Source organism: Argiope bruennichi, chromosome 1, assembly GCF_947563725.1.
Source record: "Argiope bruennichi chromosome 1, qqArgBrue1.1, whole genome shotgun sequence".
Taxonomy (NCBI): Eukaryota; Metazoa; Arthropoda; class Arachnida; order Araneae; family Araneidae; genus Argiope; species Argiope bruennichi.
In genome coordinates this window covers 66,532,500-66,552,258 of record NC_079151.1, presented here as the reverse complement: position 1 = coordinate 66,552,258, position 19,759 = coordinate 66,532,500, and the positions used below count along the sequence as shown (strand labels likewise).

General features: G+C 25.3%; 1 protein-coding gene across 1 annotated transcript in view; it reads right to left on the bottom strand.

Moving 5' to 3' along the window:
• Positions 1–19,345, bottom strand: part of LOC129972905 (sodium channel protein type 1 subunit alpha-like) — a 38,284-nt gene extending 18,939 nt beyond the window's left edge. The window contains exons 1-9 of the mRNA XM_056087219.1: positions 19,298–19,345; positions 17,692–17,823; positions 13,072–13,311; positions 9,452–9,503; positions 6,655–6,821; positions 2,322–2,500; positions 1,254–1,494; positions 1,051–1,116; positions 837–931 (exon numbers count right to left, since the gene is read on the bottom strand). Of these exons, the coding sequence (XP_055943194.1) occupies positions 837–931; positions 1,051–1,116; positions 1,254–1,494; positions 2,322–2,500; positions 6,655–6,821; positions 9,452–9,503; positions 13,072–13,311; positions 17,692–17,823; positions 19,298–19,345 (1,220 nt within the window). The remainder of the gene's footprint in view (positions 1–836; positions 932–1,050; positions 1,117–1,253; positions 1,495–2,321; positions 2,501–6,654; positions 6,822–9,451; positions 9,504–13,071; positions 13,312–17,691; positions 17,824–19,297) is intronic.
• Positions 19,346–19,759: the final 414 nt, after the last annotated feature.

Below are 19,759 nucleotides of genomic sequence, written 5' to 3'. Positions count from 1 at the left end.
TTGTAGGAATTACATTACAACAAGTGTTGTATTTATATTGCGATTGTGTCCAGAATAAGTGTCACTGTAAATGTTTTTTCTTGGAAAAAGAATTTAATTTTAAATGTTTGATTAAACATGGATATCAGTGTCAATTTTTTCACTTTGATTGAATTACATTAAAGCAAGGGTTGTTTTTGTATTGTAGTTGTCCAATAAATAGGTTATTTTAGTTTTTTTTTTTTTTTCATTTCACAAGCATTTTATTTTAAATATTTGTTTAAACAAAATCTGGAGATTTTCAGATACTACTGTTTCATTCAAAACATAAAAGTAATAGAGTTTGTTCTTGAAGTCATCGATCCTGAAATTGCAGCCATAACAATTCCTTTTATAATATGCATAATTTACAGTTAATAATGGAATAATAGAAAGAAGATTTTGCAAGTCCATTGAACAAACATAAGTTTCTGGATTACTTTTTGAAAATATTGTACTTTTTTTCATGCAGTCCCTGGTTAACTCTGCTTTTTTTTAAATGCAAATCATGATTAGTTTTCAAACTAACCATTTCAGGATTACAATATTTAAGTTTGGAAATGTTACACTTAAGCATGGGTTTTTTCTTATGTTCATGAAAGTGCAAATTAAATTTACTCTTAAATACATGTCTATTGTGCCTCAGTTAACAACAATGACACACACACACACACACACACACACACACACACACACACACATAAAAAAAAAGCTTCTGTGATGGCATAAAAAAGTTATTAGAATAATCTATTTCATTTCCAAACTGGAAATATATATTAATTTCTATTCTTATAGATGAAGGGAAAAATATATCTTACTTCTGCTTGGTTTCTGAATAAAATTCATCTGAAGTTCTTTTTGATGAAATTCCAGAGTTTTTTTTATCACCATAATCATTAATATTTGATTTTTCCTAAAAGACAATTTAAATAATTTTTCTTATCATTTACAAACAAACAACATTAAAAATGAAATGAAAAAGGTTTAAAATTCAAAGCTAACTCATTTTATACAATAAAAGTTTGTAAATACCTTCTTATGAAAGAATGCAGGAATGTATTTCCATACATATTTACTATAACGCTTGAAATTAAATTTCTATAATGAAATAATAATGAGAAATTCAATTAGTCAACTTATTATTGTACTTATTTAGCAAATAACTGTTTAAAAAAACATTACATTTTTTTTTTAGTAATTATAATAAACATTAAAATTGTGAAAGTTTGACTAACTTTTTCTGGAAAAAAAGGAAACCTTCTCTGAATGCCTAAATCACTGAATGATCTCAGGAGCAATGCAGCAAACACACTGATTATAACAAGATTGCCTATAAGATAGTAAGTGATGAAAATTATTGGACATAAAACAGAGTTAGATGATTCATGCATACAATTCCATAGACTGTTAATCCATTCGCCAGTAAATATCCAAAGAACCATGAAAAGAGATTCTTCAAATGTTCTAAAAGACCATCTAGAACAAAACAATATATTTTAATTTTAAATACTGATATAATGAAATATTGAATAATGAAGCATTTATAACTAAAGCCTTTCCTTTCCAAAATTATTGAAATATTAATTCTTGCATTTAATAATTTAACTATCATCTATTTTGTTAATAAATTTGTTTAAAAATAATCTTCTTTGGGTTTTTTTTAAACCCTTTTTTCGTACTCTTTTGAAGTGCTTCCATGAAATTTTAACTTATATGTATACAAATAAATAAAATATATATTCTGAAACAAACTGACAACAAATATTCATTTAATCATTTACATAGCAACAAATGACACAAAGTTAAATAATTTTTGATAGCAAATTTGTGATTAATATATCATTATTCATTACTAAAGAATAACTAAGAATTAATGGAAAGAAAACTGAGTAACTGGAAGAGAAAATGCAGTCTCACTTTGACCATCTCTTAAAATAATATTTTTCACCTTTTAAACTAGTTAATATTAAACAAAATATAGTTTTTTTAAAAAAATTGCAATTTGAGCTTAGCCTTAAGATTTTCAGCATCTCTAAAAAGAGTTTTATATTAAACAATGAACATTCTATGCACAGGAAATCTAGAGGCAAATTGAAAGCAAAAATTCCTGGTAAGCAGAAAAAGTGAAAATATCTGAGTACTATAGAGTCATATGTGTACAGGCATTCCTATATTAAATGGCAGCTAAAGTAATACATACACTATGTAGCCCACAATTTATTTTAGAAAATTAAATAGAATTTACATTCTCATTTATATTTCCTTGATTAATTTAAATTTTATATTTTTAAATTTAAGATTACCTTAAAGTGGTTGTATAAGGATATAAAGGTCCAAGCACACGATTTCCAATTATCGCAAACACAAATATTAACAAAAATACCACAATTATTAGTCGAACAATGCGCCCCAAAGAATTCACAATTACAGTTGAAATTCTTTGAAGAGGAAACCAAGCTTTTTGAAACTTCAATAAATTCAACTAAAAATAGAACAAACAGATAAAAGTTTGTATTTAAACAAATGATCAGAGTAACTGGTTAATAGAACAATGTGTCCATTTTTGTATTTTAATGATAAAAATTTTTATGTTTACTCTATGCAATCTTTTTAATTATATTTAGTGCAGTTAAGTGAAATTTATTCTCTTATTTACTAAACTTTTCATGTATAATTAGAGAGAGAAAGAGAGAAAGCATTATATAAAAAAATTAGTGTTTTTTTTGGACAAACATTCAAATAATTTTTTAATCTAGTAATTTGTATTGTAATTTCATAATGGGACAATGAAGAGAAAAAATAAAATGGTGTGAAAGAAAATATATTTTTAGTTTACAAACATTTTACACAATCAAGTTTAAAATTAAAATATACTATGTTAAAATAATGACCACTAAAGAATCATAATGAAGATACAAATAAATATCGTTTTAACTTACATAAAAACATTTTAATGGATTTTTAAAATTTTATGTAAAAAGGAATATTTATGTCAGTAAAAGGGAATATTTATGATAGACTAAATGCTCATTGTTTTTTTTTAAACCATATATAAGTTTATTTTTTACATAGAATTTTTTCTTTGCTATTAAGATAAGGTTTTCCTTCCTATAAAAAATATTTTCATAATTTTATTCACAGATAAAGTTTTTGTGAGTGAGAAATGAGTTAATTCTATTTGAAAAATTCTATTGAATTCAGCATTTTTTTCTGTCAAAATTAGTTCATTTAATTTTTTTGTGTGTGTTTATACAAGTTTTAAAATCAGCATAATTAAAATATAATGCTTTTAAAATTTGATATGATAAATTTTGAATAAATGAAATTATTAGTGAAACAGCAATTATTAATTTCAGAATCTATAAAAAACAATTCTTAATGTCTTCCATAATAGATTTGAAAACTTTAAAGCCTTCTAAAGACATTCAACATAACATTGCACTTCTTGGTTTTGCTTTTAACTATTACAGAAGCACTTTTATTAAAAATTTAAATAAACTGCATTTAATAAATAATACAGAACTATCTCGACTTAGCAACAGCACACCCTGAATAACCAGAATGATTAAAATGCCACAGATAATATTATTGGTATTGCAATCTGCTAAAAAAGTCTCCATGACGAACAGTCCAAGCATAAATCTCTCACAAAGAGATACTTCCTAATTAATTGGGACCATTTATCAATCTTAAGATACAACTCTTCTCCCCCAAAGTGAAGTGAGAATTTTCATACGGTTTTGGGAAAATTCTCATACCAGCATTTTAGATACTTCCTACAAGGAAAGTACAATATTTCCATAAAACAGCTTTAAATTGCTCCAAATTAAAAATGTTTAATTTAAAATTATATTAATTTTTTTCCTTACGAACAGAAAGGTTGCTTATTATTTGATGCCCCAATAAGAAGCCTACTGTTCTGTTACAAGTTTAAAATATTTTTCAATTAGCCATTTATTTATATAATGTTTAATAAATTAATTTTCAACAAACCAGTTTAAACAATCGAAATCCAGTAGTATGCTTCAGAGAAAGTGTAGAAATACTCATAATACCAAGAATTACAATAGTTAGATCCAATAAATTCCAAATGCTAAGAAAGTAATGAGGGCCAATTGCAATGAGCCAAATTAGTATTTCCACAGAAAATATAGCAATACAGACCTGTAAAAAAATAAGCCAAATCTAGATAAAAAAATAATAGTTTTAATACTAATTGGGAAATTAACAGAGCATTGAAATATGAAGGATATACTATAACTTATGTTTGGTGAACAAATTAAAACACACATCTCAAAACTGTAAAATGGAAAGGATAATTTATTTGCATTATATCTCTGAATTGATTGTTATTTTTCATAGGCAAAAAATCAAAACAATTGTTTGGAATAAAAGTGAGATAAAATGAAAATAGTCTATTAAGATTGTATACATACATCTACAAATACAATAACAGAAAATATCCATTAAAAATAAAAACTACTAATTTGAAAATAAAATGTAATGTCTTCGTGATTTCAGATAGCACATTAAATAGCAAAAATTCTAAAATTAAACTAAAATAATAAATTATAAGATAATAAATCGTGTTACTATCATTATATTTAGAATAATAATGAAAACCAAAGAACCAGTCATCCTCCTTACCAACTAGTTTGATTTTGTCATTTTTTAAAAAATTACACATGGAAATTTGATTGAAACCTATTTTAAAGTATTCCTTGAGTTTATCCTCAATAAGGAAATGCAAAAAAAGCAAAGCAAGTAGTATTTTTAGCATTCCTATTCATAGTATCGCTTACCTAGTCAGTCATCATGACTTCTGATTTTGGTGATATGGAATTATTGGCATCCTTGGCAATGTGGAAGACATATTAAATGACTTTAAATAAGAGTTCATGACCTCTAGATATGTCATCAGTGTTGCTTGCTCACTGCCACTTTCCCTTTTTGAGAAGAAATGATAAAATATTACTTCAATGTATATTATCTGCAGTGAAAAGCCATGACTGAGTTAACCAAACCCCAAACTTGCTATCTCCCATTTTTTTTTCATATGAAAGTTTATGGCATCAAGATATAGCTTCAATGGTTGTCTACTCTCCATTTTTGACAGTAATAATAATAATAAAAACATTATTTCATTGCATATTTATAGAAAAAAGTTCAGCAGAGTTCTCCAGCCAGAGCTATTGCATTAATTTCAAAATTTTTTGTTTCATTTGAATGCTTATAACCCCTAGGTATATCAAATGTCCACCTCTTTCCACAAAATTTTAAGAAATAATGCGAAATAAAATTTTGACAAAACCTTCATTCTAATCATTGGACCAATTTGCAAATTTTCATTGTCAACTTGAAAATTTCGTGATTTTGAAATATAGCTAATCAATAAAAATCCTGGTTATATTCTATCATTATGGTGCAAGTACAGTTTAAAATGACACTTTTGTTAATTTTTATTTAGATTATTACTATTTATTATACTTTTGATTTGATGAGATGTAGTTCACTAAAGTTGATTGGCATAAACGAATTAAATTAATGGTATAAGAACATGTGCCAGTTTAGATAGATTGCTATCTTGCTAAAATCTAAGATCCAATAATCACAGATTTGACAATGAATGCTGCAATAAAAAATCTCAGGAACAATTGAAGAGTACAAAATTTTTTTTTTCTACTACACCTTAAATGTAAATATATAGTAATATTCAAAGCAAACAATAAAAGCCCGGAATTTTATTACAAAGCAATTTTATAATAAGCAATGTTTTTCTCTGTCCATAGTGTTCACTCACTAAGTAAAAACTAATTATTAAAATTAGATTGAAACACATAGTGATCCACTAAAAGAAGAAAATGCAACGCTGAATGTCAGCATTGCATAAGGTAATGGATGATTATATTATGGATCAATTCAATCATGATCATCAGATTTGATGAAATACATCATATAAAAAATAAATACATTCTTAAATTATGAGAGCATAATAATGATAGAGCATTCTGATTTTAGCTATGCTTGTAAAGCTGGTCAAATTAATTTGCAAAATCAATTAAAATTATTTTGGATGTTAAAAGCCCTATTTAAATTTTATTTAGTAATATTTCTCAAAAATGAATTCAGAGGGACAGGCAATTTTTTTGATGACATATATAGAATTCATGGTTTTTCATATGATATAAAAGATTTTTACCTACAGAGTAAGTATAGTGAAGTAGTGCTTTTGAGATTTCCTTCGAAAATGAAGAGCGGCTAAGATATGGGAATATCTAAAGGGCACGAGCTATCATAAAAATAAATTTTCACAAAATTGGTACAGTAATTGAGGCCATTGGGACCAGTTCTTTAGCATTTTCGATCATTTTGAATATATAGATGATAGATAATAGCAAGTCACAGAAGGATATTAGTCTTTTAGAATTTTTATTGGTGTGAAAATAGCACAATTGTTCATTTTGGGAATGTATTAAATATGAAATTATTATTCAAAGTCAGCACAATTAAATCAACTTTTTTTTTCACATTAAATTCTCTGAACATATTTAGAGTCATTATAAATAACTACATTTAAATAAAAAATTTTAAAAAAACAATTGCCCTAATTTAAAAATAACCAAATTCATTCTTTACCATATTTCCAATATCCAGAATTTCACCAACTTTTGGGGACATATTTGCATGTTCTGAGGCAAGAAAGATTGCATTTATACAAACTGTAAGTAGAATAAACCAACGAAATGGAGAGCTTTCACTAATTGCTTTAACTTTTTCAGTGAAATTTATCCATCTATTTAAAACTGAAAAAAGAAATAAAATTTAGTTTATAAAATTTCGAAAAAAATTAAAATTTTCTTTATTTTTGCTTTATTACTACAAATACTTGGAAATATTTTTATTTGTAAAGTCTGCATAATTTTTCTTTAAACGTACAATCATTAGGAAAGAGATAAATTTAAACATTGAAATTTCACAAACGTAATCTTGAAATCCTTTTTTTTTTTTTTTTAATTTTTTTATAAACAGACAAACCATCCTTTGAAAACAAAATTTTTTAAATGAAGAGAATAAAAAATTTTGAGTTTTAAGATGTTTAATGAAATAATTCTTTTTTGACAATTGAAAATTACTTCCTCTTTTTTTTTTTTAAATTTTGGAAAAATTATATTTGTTATTTAAAAAAAAAAAAAAAATCAAGAAAAAGGATCACCTGCTTTCTAACTCGTGTATAATGACATTTAATGAATTGTCAAGAGAAAATCTATATTTGATTAAAGAAACAAATAAATTATCAACTGTAAGAACTAATAGAACATTTTTACTAACTGTAAATGAGCATATGCATGTATATATGTGTTGGTGCCTTACAGGACTGATTATTGGATGTAGAAATTCAGAATAAACATATTTTGAAGACTGAAAATGTCCACCATTTAGATTTAGTTAGAATTTCCAAATATAGATAATTAAATAAAATTTTGACATTTAAACCTGATAACTTCAGAAAATAATAAAGCACAAAAATTACTTTAATACCGCCTGGAGATTTTCTGTCAATAAATACATTTTTTTCTATTGCAACAGTTAAATTGTATTACAATCTTTTCCCAAATTTTAATAACATTTAAAAAATATTTTAAGATACAATTCACAATATTTTGATGAAATAACTATTATAATGAAATTCAAATCATTTTCATTGTCACTATAAATATTTTATTTCCCTTCCAACTCAGATATGAAGATTTTGCTTTTGTTCCTCCCTCATAGTGTGCAGATTTCTTTTTAAAATATGATTTCAATATAATATATTTTTCAAAATTTTTTATCAAAATTATAGATCACATTTAACTTGAGCAATGAAGAAAATTTTTGATGGTTTCCAAATACCATTATTCTTTTTTTTTTTCTTCTTTCCAATAGTTAAAAATGTTTTGAAAATATTTTAAGATACATTTTACAATACTTTTCATTATTATAATGAAATTCAAATCATTTTTATTGTCACTATAAATATTTTATCCCCTCCCCCTCAACACAGATATGAAGATTTTGCTCTTCTTCCTTCCTCATATTGTGTAGATTTCTTTTTAAAATATGATTTAGATATAAGATTTTAAAAAAAAAAAGTTTTGTCAAAATTATAGATCACATTTAACTTGAGCAATGAGGAAAATTTTCGATAGTTTCCAAATACCATTATTCCATTTATTATATAATGGGTGTATATAAATATGTTATCAGTCTTAAAATTATAAATTTTGCTTTATTATTGTATTTTTTTATTGAATCAATAAGTAAAAAGTCTCCAAGATATTATAAATATCATGAAACATATATTATATAAAAAACTGTGAAGCTGAATGATTTCTCTTATATATTTTATGAACAAATTTCATTTCAATAATTAAATTATTATATTAGTAAAAGTTTAAACATTTTGCATTTTGGATGAAAGCTTACTTTTAAGATAAGATGATAAATCGAGAAAATTCTCAGATGAACAAGCACAATGAAGTAAAAGGTTTCTAAAGTAGTACAAGATTATACAGTGTATCAAAATTTGGAATTTAAAAATTCTTTGCTATGGGAACCAATGAGATCAAGCTATGAATATATGTTTATTGATTTTTTTACCCTATACAGCCTTTAAACTAACCAATTGTTGTATATAGTAGCAAATATCAAAAGTTGCTCATGCAAAATTTAATGATTATAGTTCATTAAAAAATTGTAGAGAAGGTTTATTATCAAGACATTGTATTAACATTCTGAAATAGGCATGATGCTATGCTTGGAAATCATTGTGCTATACTTAATACAATAAGAAAAAAGTAATTTTAAATTATCATAGCCTCGAATTTTTATAATGGCACAATATGATATAGATTGATCAAAGAATAGAAGCTCTAAGGAATAAAAATTGAAAGCTTATGAAATATATTAAGATTTACACACTTTCCACATGGTAAATTAGTTAAAACCTATAAGTACATATTATTCTACATAATTCAATTATACAGAATACTTCAAATGAAAAAAAAAAAGCATCTGGAAACATTATTTTGAATTTAAAATTTGAAAGGAATTAATGATTGTATTTTTAGCAAATAACAGATGATCTTAATGGCTCCATGTGGTGTAATTTATAATAAATCATTATAAATGTAAATTCTTTTTTAACATTTGTAATCTTATAAATGTTATTTTAAAAATAATGAACGCCTTTAAAATTTCCTAACCTCCTTAAACAGAACTGAATATTTCATTTTGTTTAAATGTGTAAAACACATGAATTATTTTAATTTAATAATCGAGTAGCACTATTACACAAACAACATTCAAAGTTAGAGACTTTTTTAGTATAAAAAAAAGAACTTAAAAATATTTTTTTTAGATTATGAACTTAAAAAAAAAGCACAAAACAAACTTGTTTGTCTTTCATTCTGAATATTTCTTGCACTTTTTGGAATAAAAATAACCTAAAAAAAAAAGAAAATCTTTCACATTACATGAAAGCATTATATAAGAACATTTAAAATTTGAAATTCCCTTTAAGAAATCCCAAAAAGTATTATAGTAGAAAAATTATTTTTACAGCACTTTCAAATCCACAACATTACTTTTCAGTTGTGTCAAATTTTTTCCATATAATTTCTCTTTCTATTTTTAATTAATTAAAAAATATTAAATAATTTTAATTTTTAATAAAATATAATAAGTATATTTTACAACTCTATGTTTCATTGTTGAAGTGAACTCAAATTGTTTGTATTATTCCTAATAATATTTAATCTAAACTTCCCCCTTCCCCATAGTTGCGACCAAGACATGAAGATTCCATATTGAGCAGATTTCAATAAAATTTTCAACATTTTTCTTGCACTTAAAATTGAAGTTTAAATTCATAAATAAATAATGTTGAAATTTTTTAAAAGTGCACCTACTTTTGAACATTGATGCTTCTACCTATAATGAAACTGGATATATAGCTGAAATTTGGATTATACAAAATTGACCATGTTGTGCTAAGGCAAGTAATTGGATATATAAAGATACAGATAGAAAAGTAGGGAAATGCATAGAAAAGAAAAGACAGTGGGTAAGACTTCTAAAATAGTAAGAGCTATATGTCTATTAAAAAAAGAAGTCTAAAAAATGTTTGCTGTAAAAGCCATTAAGACCAAGTGACTCAAAATATTATATTGGAATTTTTGGCAACCATTAATCCTGGCAAGCCAACTAATAGTCAGAATTAAAAACAAACAAAAGATTAGTTGAATGAAGAAAAATTTTTGCCATAAGGAAAAATAAAGAAGTAGAAAGAAATGCTTGAAAGATATTTGCCAATATTTAATATAATGATGAATAAAAACAAATTGCAACAAATGCATTTTCATGTTTTAAATTTAACATCATACATAATTACAATTAATCTAAAAATAACATTTTTTTTAAAGCCTGAAATTATATTTTTGAAATATTTCTGTAACTAATTTTAAAATGAATGAAAAAAAAATTACTATGGCTATTCCAACTAAGGTCTGAGGTAAGATCCCCTTTATAAATTATATTTTGTACATATATAAGTAAAGACTGTGCTTTTTAAGAAGAAAAAGAAAATCCAAACTTGAGAAAAAAAAATGATCATAATTTCAAGGCTGCAATCAAGAGAAGTGGGCAAGATTGGTCCTCAGCAAGAGTGCCAGGCAAAAGAAAAGGACGCAGAAATGATCACTGATAAAGAGCGATTGATATGATTTGCAGTATAAATTTTTCCAAAAAAATTAATATGTTTTTTGGTTGATTAAAAATTGCAGATGCACTAAAAACTTTTTTAAAAAAATGCAAGCAATTTATACTTGACTTCCCACAATGAAACATTTAATCTTTTTTTGTAAATACTATCTTTTTCATGAATAACTTAATTAAAATTTTCAAAGAATATATCATTATAATTAAACATTCCTCTCAAATTAGAAAAATTACTTATTTATGTAAAAAAAATTATAGAAAGATGATTTTCTGCAGAAAAGGGGTTGAGCAACAATAAAATATAGAGGGAATGAAACCAACAAAAATGCAGCATATGGAAGAAAGGGTTCAGAAATAGTAATTCTGCTAAGAGAGCAGGGTCATCTCAGGATGACTCTGTATGATTTCATTTTCACTGTCCAAACCTTTAATCAAGATTTTTCAAAATTATTTTACTAAGCAGTTTTCATTATAGCTCATATTCTTTTCAGTAACTGAAGTATCAGAAGAGCGATAAGATATTGTTTTAATTTAAATAAAAAAAACCAAGGAAAAATTAGAGAGAGAGAGAGAGAGAGATCCCATTTAACCGATTGTCTTCCTTCCCCCAAAAAGCTGATGTTATTTTAATACAACCAGACATAATTTTTAATTTTTGAATTTGAATAAAAGTCCAAGAAGTTCAGAAGTAAAACATGGCATGAAAATTTCTACAAAGCACATAATATTATATCTGGACATTAATTGTGTGACTTTCTTTACTTTATAATTAGATTTCTCTATTATCTAATTAATTTTAGAAATGCATTGCTGAATTCATTCAATTAAGAGTCCTAAACACATTTACAATGTTTAGAGATTAAATATTATTTCTTATTGAATTATTTATTAAAAAGAAAATGCATATTATAGGGAAAAAAAAAAAACTGTTTCAGAGTGCATTACAAAATGAACAGGACACACATGCATACACACACAAACTATAAATAATAAATAACAAGAACATTACAAAACATATTAGGAATTTATTATGTTCATACAAACAATCTAAAAAAACACACTAAAAGTTTTCAAGTCTAAACCCTAAAAACATTAAAAAAATGTACAAGATATTAAAAATTAAATATATTAAATCTCAAAAACATTAAATTGCAACAGAAATTAAAAAGAATATAATCAATTTTCAAAACATTAAACTTCAAACTGCCAAATTAAGCAATGATAAAGGCATAAACAAACATATTAAAAATTAAAAGTAATCAGTTCTAAAATAAAAACTTTAAAAACATGAAAAACTTAAAAGCTGCCGACATTTGATTTTAAAAGCACCAAACTTTCTTGAATATACTATAAAATTCATTTTAATGGGAATTTTAACATAATTAAATTTTTATCTATATAATTCAATTTACAAATGCGATATCAAGCTTTGATTCTAAATATTTTGGTTAATATAATAGTGTCACGTAGATACTTTAGTGTGGAACGCAATGACACACACAAGAAGTAGAGCTAAACCAATTTATTAACTCAACTCTGAACACAGTAACTGACAAATCTTCTGTTTTTATACTAGCAGGGAAAGTTCCAGAATACTTTTCTGGAGACAGTAAGAGAAGTACAGAACACTTGTCTGGTAAACTACAGAAATGTCCAGAATCTTCTGGAACATAAAATAAAGGGAAACATAAAATCAAGGAATTAAATATTTACACAAATCTGTGAATTGCATTGTCTCTAGCGGAATTCGAACTTACGATCTCTTGATTAAGAGATCAGTGCTATGATCATTCGGCCATGGAGAGTCAACTGCCTCTTTTCAATGCGGTAGTAATGCATTAATGAATGATTTAATTTTAGATTATAAGTTTAACAGTTCAGTGATTAAATGCACAAACCATAGTTAAGTGATTAAATACAGAGCATCTTACTTTTTAAAAAAACACTGAACTTCAGCAAAATTCAACTAAGATGGGGAAAAAAAAAAAAAAAAAAAAAAAAGATAAACATAGCTTAAGAGGTCTGAAGTCAAATTTTTCTTGACATGTATGTGACTGAAATGCAAGCCTAAAGTTCCTTCCTCTTTATATCTTAAAATTAAAATTTTTTTCTTTCTTTAAGAACCTTTTCTTTATTTTAATACTTGTAAGAGTACTTTTTTTACTAAAGAAAAAATATTGAAAAAAACTATTTTACTGAGTACATTTAAAATATAGAGAAAAATGATAAAATATAGTCATGGTAATCAATTATAAATATTTTTGAAAGATTCATAAAAAGTATTTAATCACTCACCCTATTTTGAGCATGCTTTTTTTCAATTTTTTGCTGAATACTCTGAGATAAATTCATTAAATTTTTTAACATTTCCCAAGTTTGTTGGACAGCTTCCCGATGGCTTAACAAATCATCTCTTTCTCTAAATACTTTCCTTAAAGTTTCTCTGTTAGTTGGCAAAGGGTATAATGATAATTGACTGATATCAAACTGGAAATAAGTATGATATGTGTATGCTGATACTTTTTGATATTTAGCCTACAAATATAATACAAATTAAAAAGAATTTTAATTTCAATATATACTTTAATGATAATATCATATTTCTTTTATTAAAAGTAAAAAATTCTAGTATTCTAAATTTTAAAAATGCATATTTTGTTCATTATTCCATACAATTGTTAATAGGTGATAAACATAATATTAACTTTCTTTATATGAATAAAATCTGGAAAAATCCCCTGAAAAATAATAGCGGAATTACAAAATCATATAACACAGAATAATAAATACACACATTTTGTGCTTAAATATGAAGAATAGTATAAAGTATTATATCTGTATCAGCATATTTCACTATGTGTAGATCATTCCAAGTTTCTAACAAAGAGAACTATTAAGGATTATTTTAATATAAAATAATAAATATAAAATTAAATATATTTTTTATTATTTAAAAGAAATGTCGATTAAAAGTGTTAAAGTTAATATCTTACCAATTCAAAGTGAAAAAATTAACAGATTTTTATTCTTTTGAGCTTTATTCCTGCATTTCTTTATCAGTATATATCACTACTTACTACTCATAAATAGACATGGGAACACAACTTCATTTTATAAACATACAAAAAAACAGTGCATTTCATTCACTGATAAAATGCAAATCAGTTTTCTTCCATTCTTTATGGGCAACTTAGTGCTCTATGAAAATGCTTTTGTTTATCAAAGATTTCACTGCCTGAAGTCATGTATACATTTATATTTGTGTTATAGATGGGAAACACAAATTGCAGAACATTATCTAAAAGTTCATTAATATCTTTGATTTTTATTACTGTAGAACTTTTTTAAGTTATAATTCATTGCATATCTTGTGGCTTCTTATATGAATTGAAATTTGAAATGAGGTATAGTTATAAGAATTATTATTCCTTTGAATGTCTTTAAGAAGTAAGTAACTTAAGAATTATAGAAAATTGATATTAGAAAGCAAAGAACAAAGTTAATTTATTTAAACTGGGATTGAAAAATTTAATATTTATCAATCAACTGTATTAAATGGATTACTAAAATCAATAAACAAAATTACAAATAATAATAAAATATTATTACATTTACACACATACACACATATTAATAATATATATAATATCAATATTAAATGCTTAGCAAATAATATTATGATGCTTAAATTTTTTTTATTGCATTTGTCATTATATACAATAATTATAATTACAGCCAGATTTCTAATGAAATTTGAGAAGAAATTTCTATAAAAATGTTAAGCACTTAAAAAATATCAGTAAATTTATGCAAACAAAAAGAGCCCTTCTCTTATTAGAAAATATGTTTGTTATCCATAAATTATTAAGGGAAATAATTACAAAATAAATTCCTAATTTTTCTGGAATTTGCCATATTTTGTGACATTATATGAGTTGACAAGTAAAAATTCTTGCATATTACAATGACAGAGATTATCATCCAATTTAAAAGCAGCAATTGTTAATAAAATATTATGGCAATGGATTTTTTTAAACTTTGATCTCATATTTTTTGCTGCTGACGATTGTTAAAAATGTTTTTTTCCCCCCTTCTTACAATGCTGAAAGCGATATTTTTTTCCCAAGGAATGCATGATCAGCTGCATTCAATGCCAAATAAAAAGCCGTTTATACTTTGAAATTTGTAAATATGTCCCTAAATGCATCGTTTTAGGAGCAATACAAAAAAACTATTCGAAGGAATGAGCTGAAATTTTGCATACCCCCATAAAATGATCTTTATGTCAAAATTTAAATATGATATAATTTTTAAAATTTTAAATTTTAATTTTGTAATTTTTTTTATGTGTTAAAAATTACTTTTCATGTTAAATATGTATGCAAAATGTGAAGCTTATAATTTCAGCTATAATAGCTTATAATTTCATAACAAAACGAGTTAAGGTCAATAACTTTATATGTTTTTAAAATATGAATAAAAGTTCAAAATTTAAACATTAGAAAGTCAAAATTTTGTTAGCTCTAATTTCCAAACAAATAGATCTTTATTTTTTCGGAATAATTTTTGATGTCGTTTTAAAATTTGATGAGAAAAATGGATGCTGCCATTGGAAATTGCCATTTAATTGGATGTCACCATTTAAATATATAGAGGGCCCATACAAAATATTTAATTAAAAACATCTTTGAGCTTTCAAATGACACCTTTTTTTATAATTGTACGATAAGCGGTGATAAAATAAAGATGGGTGGCTCCTTTTTTTCCTGCGACTGTATATTATATATATATATATATATATAATATACACTGTATATTATATACTGTATATTATATATATATATATATATATATATATATATATATATATATATATATATATATATATATATATATATATATATATATATATATATATATATATATATACACACACACACTTGTTACAAAATTTATATTATTGAAAATCTGAAGTTTTTAGCAAGTGCAAAAAGTTTGAATTAGTCATCAACAATTGAAAAATTTTCTCTGTATTTTAAACATATTTGCAGAAATTAACTATCGTTTGCAAATATTATTTCAATTAGATGTAAAAGGAAGAGCATTTCATGATAGGAAGTACAAATTTATCGTTTGATATTTCAATTATAACTATTAATTGGAGTAAAAGGAAATTTATCATCAATTTTTAAAAAAAAATATTCTTTAGTATTTGTATATTAAGTGCATGTTATGTGCAAACTTCAGGATTAACCACATGTTACTGGCAAACATAGTCAATAGACAAACATGATTATCTGAATAATAGCAATTTAATGTTGATATTTTATTGCTAAAATAATTTTTTTGAATAAAAGATATTTTATAATAATTTATCAGTTGTTTTATTCATTGTGTAATTTTTGAAAAATTATATTTACAAAGAAGAGCATTCTTATAGGCAAGCACTACACACACTGGTATGAGAAGTTGCCTTAAAAGTAAGCAGTGTTTGCTTCCTAGGAGGTTTTAGAAATGTTAGTGTCACTCAATGTATCAATCACTGACATTGGATCAAGAGGAATTGGCACACATACAGCTCAGACAGATTATTCGTCAACCACATTGCCCAATGTTATGTGTTGCTACAGATCAATCTTCTAATTCATCCTGGGTGCCAAGGCAGGACGAGGACAATTCCTTGTTGTTGTGATAAAAAGAAGGATTTTGTACAAGAAAATAACTTTTTAAGTCTGTAGCTTGTTCGATTTTCAGATTATTATTTCTATACCAAATAATTCACATGATTGATTTAAGATGGAGGATTTCATCATCATAGAGAGCAGATAGTAAAGTCTCTAGCATTGTTTGAAACTTTGGAAATGAGTTCCAAGCAGAACTAATTCAGATTGCTCACTTTTTCAAAGGTTGTTTTCTACTTCCTTTCTGAGTGAAGAATTTGCTAGATACACCACTATGACTAACTTGTTACAGAACAACAAGAAGAATTTTTGGTCACTACAGCTTAAAGAAGTTTAGGATTTAATGTCTATGTGCAATGCTATGAGAATCGTTATAAAGTAAATTCAAAGAATTCGACAAATTTTTGTTAAATAAGCATAAAATGAACAACATAAGAAAGATATTTGAAATATGAATGAATCCAGCTTTACTTTAGATTATAATTCTCAAAATGCTATTATTTAGAGGCAGAACAAGTACTATAATCATTTCATTCAGTCACATTTAGAATATTTTTTTGGAAAACACACTGATTTGCATGTGATCATTGGAAAGACTTTGAATGATTTAAGTTATCAAGATAAAATTGTCAAACCAATATGATAGACCTTAATTCTAAAGTTATCAATCGTAGATTATCCAGAGCATAATGTTTGGCCATATGAAGCTGGAATAATTAACTAATATTTTTGGATTAAAATAGTGGACAAATGGAATGGTAATCTGGTTTATTTAGCTTAAATTTTACAAAATGTTTTCAAGATTACTTTGAAATTACTACTTTAACATTTTTCTGTATTAAGATTTTCTATACTAACAAGATTGATTAAAATATGAACATTAATGCCAATTCATGTATTTTACAACTTAATTCTTAGCACAGAAAAGTAATATTAAACATTGCTTAACCTTTCAATTTAGAGTAATTTTATAAATAATAATACAAAATAATTTTAAAATTTATTACCTTTGTAAAAACCAAAAGTGATAAAAATTTTTAACTATATAATTTTGTTTTGTTTTCTTTTGTCTTTCATAAAGTAAAAGACATGCAATATATAGCAAATAGATATATAAAAAATATTAATTAAATTTTATCAACTCATATCAATATTCAAATAAATTATCTAAAAAGTTATTTGTATCTCAAATTTTGGATGTCTGAATATTTTATGGAAATATGTTGAATATTACCTCATATGCAGAAACCATAGCTTCATAAGTACTTATCACAACAATTAGCATCAAATTTAGGAGGCAAAACGAACCAAAAAATATAACAGGAACAAAAAAGATAGAAGACAAAGGACCAGTAGCTTTCAGAATCTGAAATATCAAAATAAATTTTTTAGTTTCATAGTTGGATTATCTAATCAAATCAGTTAAGGCTTTAGTGCAAAAATGCAAAATTTTTAGCAATTGCTACATATGAATAAGAGAGAATTGATGTAATTATTAAAATTAATTTTTCTTAGAAAAGTTGCAACATGAAATTCCAAAAAATTAAATTATTTATCATAAAACAAAGATATAGGAGATAATAAAGGGAAAAAAAAAAAAACTCTGAATGTATCACAAATTATTTCTTTTCATAGTTTTTTTTTCCATGAAAAGAAAATATTAAAATTTTAGAAAGGAATCTAGGCTCTCCAATTAGGCAGTAGCAAATATGGAACTGAAGAGTTTCCAGCATAGTGGTTATTTCTTACTTCTCAGGAGTGAACATTAAAGTTTCAAGATCAAGTTTTGAAAGAGGTTATATCATTGCCAATGATGGCTATCAGGACTCAATTAATGTCTTCATGCTATGACTATCATTGAACAATCCTGGATTTTAATTAGCAGGGCAGAGGTAATTCCAAGTATGGTTATTTATCCAGGGTTTAAAAATTTAATCTTTATTAGCAAAAAATTGGTCCACGATACAATTAATAATTATTTTGATAAACTTACTACATAGATTGACATTCCATTTTAACACAACTGTTTTCCAACAGCTTTCAGTAAATTAAACAGATGAAAACAGTAAAATTTATCCTATCCAGAGCAATTGTTTATTTCAATGAAACAATTTTTTTTTTAAAAAATCAGCAAGATTGGCAACAGATAGAATTCAGATACATTACTATGCACTATAAACTGAACATTACATGCATTATTATACATTACTATGCATTATATGCACTATAAACTGAAAAATAATTATTCATTATGACTCAATTTTAATGAGACAAAAAAATTTTATATAAAAAAATGAATTTTTCTAATTAAAAAAACTAAATATAAAAGGCACATACTTAATGTCCGATTTTGCAATAAAAATTAATAAATTAATATTTATATATCGCTAGATTTTTGTAAAATGACTAATTAGATAATACAATACTAACATTATTAGCTGCCTTTGGCTACAAACTTGTCATGGATAATTTTGATTTTTCGAAAGAAAACACCAAAAAATTCACCATTTTTTCATGCAGGCAAGAAATTAAAATATCCTGTTATACATTAATAGATGAAAAAAGTGAAACAGTAAAGTCAGTAAAATATATACTTAATATTTATAGAATACAAGCTGAAATTACAAAGAATTTATAAGACAATAACATATTAAATGGATTTATTGAAAAAATAAAATTAAAAACTAAATCATAATACTGCTTTAATTTCCTAATGGTATAATTAGGACAGTTCAATTTATCTTAATTATATTAAATCCCAGTTTAAAATACTGCTAGGGTTATTTTGAGGTGAATGGAATTCATAGTTTTGAAATACAATCAGATGACAAGGATGTCACCTGAGCTGACATCCATTCTTCGTTCCCCACTACACCAGAAGAGGCCATGTAGCCCTGACGAATTGAACGGGCATCAGACTAGCTTATATGACTGTTCTTCGGTAGAATCTGATCTTGATCTTAGATCCTCTTGGTCTCAAAGTAGTGATCTTACCTTCAGGCCACCATGGCTTCATAATTAGGTTGGATCAGACAGAGTACATGGCTTGTATCCCATTAGTAAGGAATGCAAAACTAAGGAATCATTTACATTAAAAATATATATATATTGCTATGAATCTGCAACATTGCCACCTCGCTCAATTAGCCTTATTAGAAGAGAGATTTTTTCATACATTTTAATGGATGTCAGGCCAATGACCTCCTCCTGTGACAAAAAAAAAAAGAAGAAAAAGAAAGCTCTTGAAAATGCAAGAATCATGGCAATATCCTTTTATGAGCCAAAATGTGTATAACTTTTTA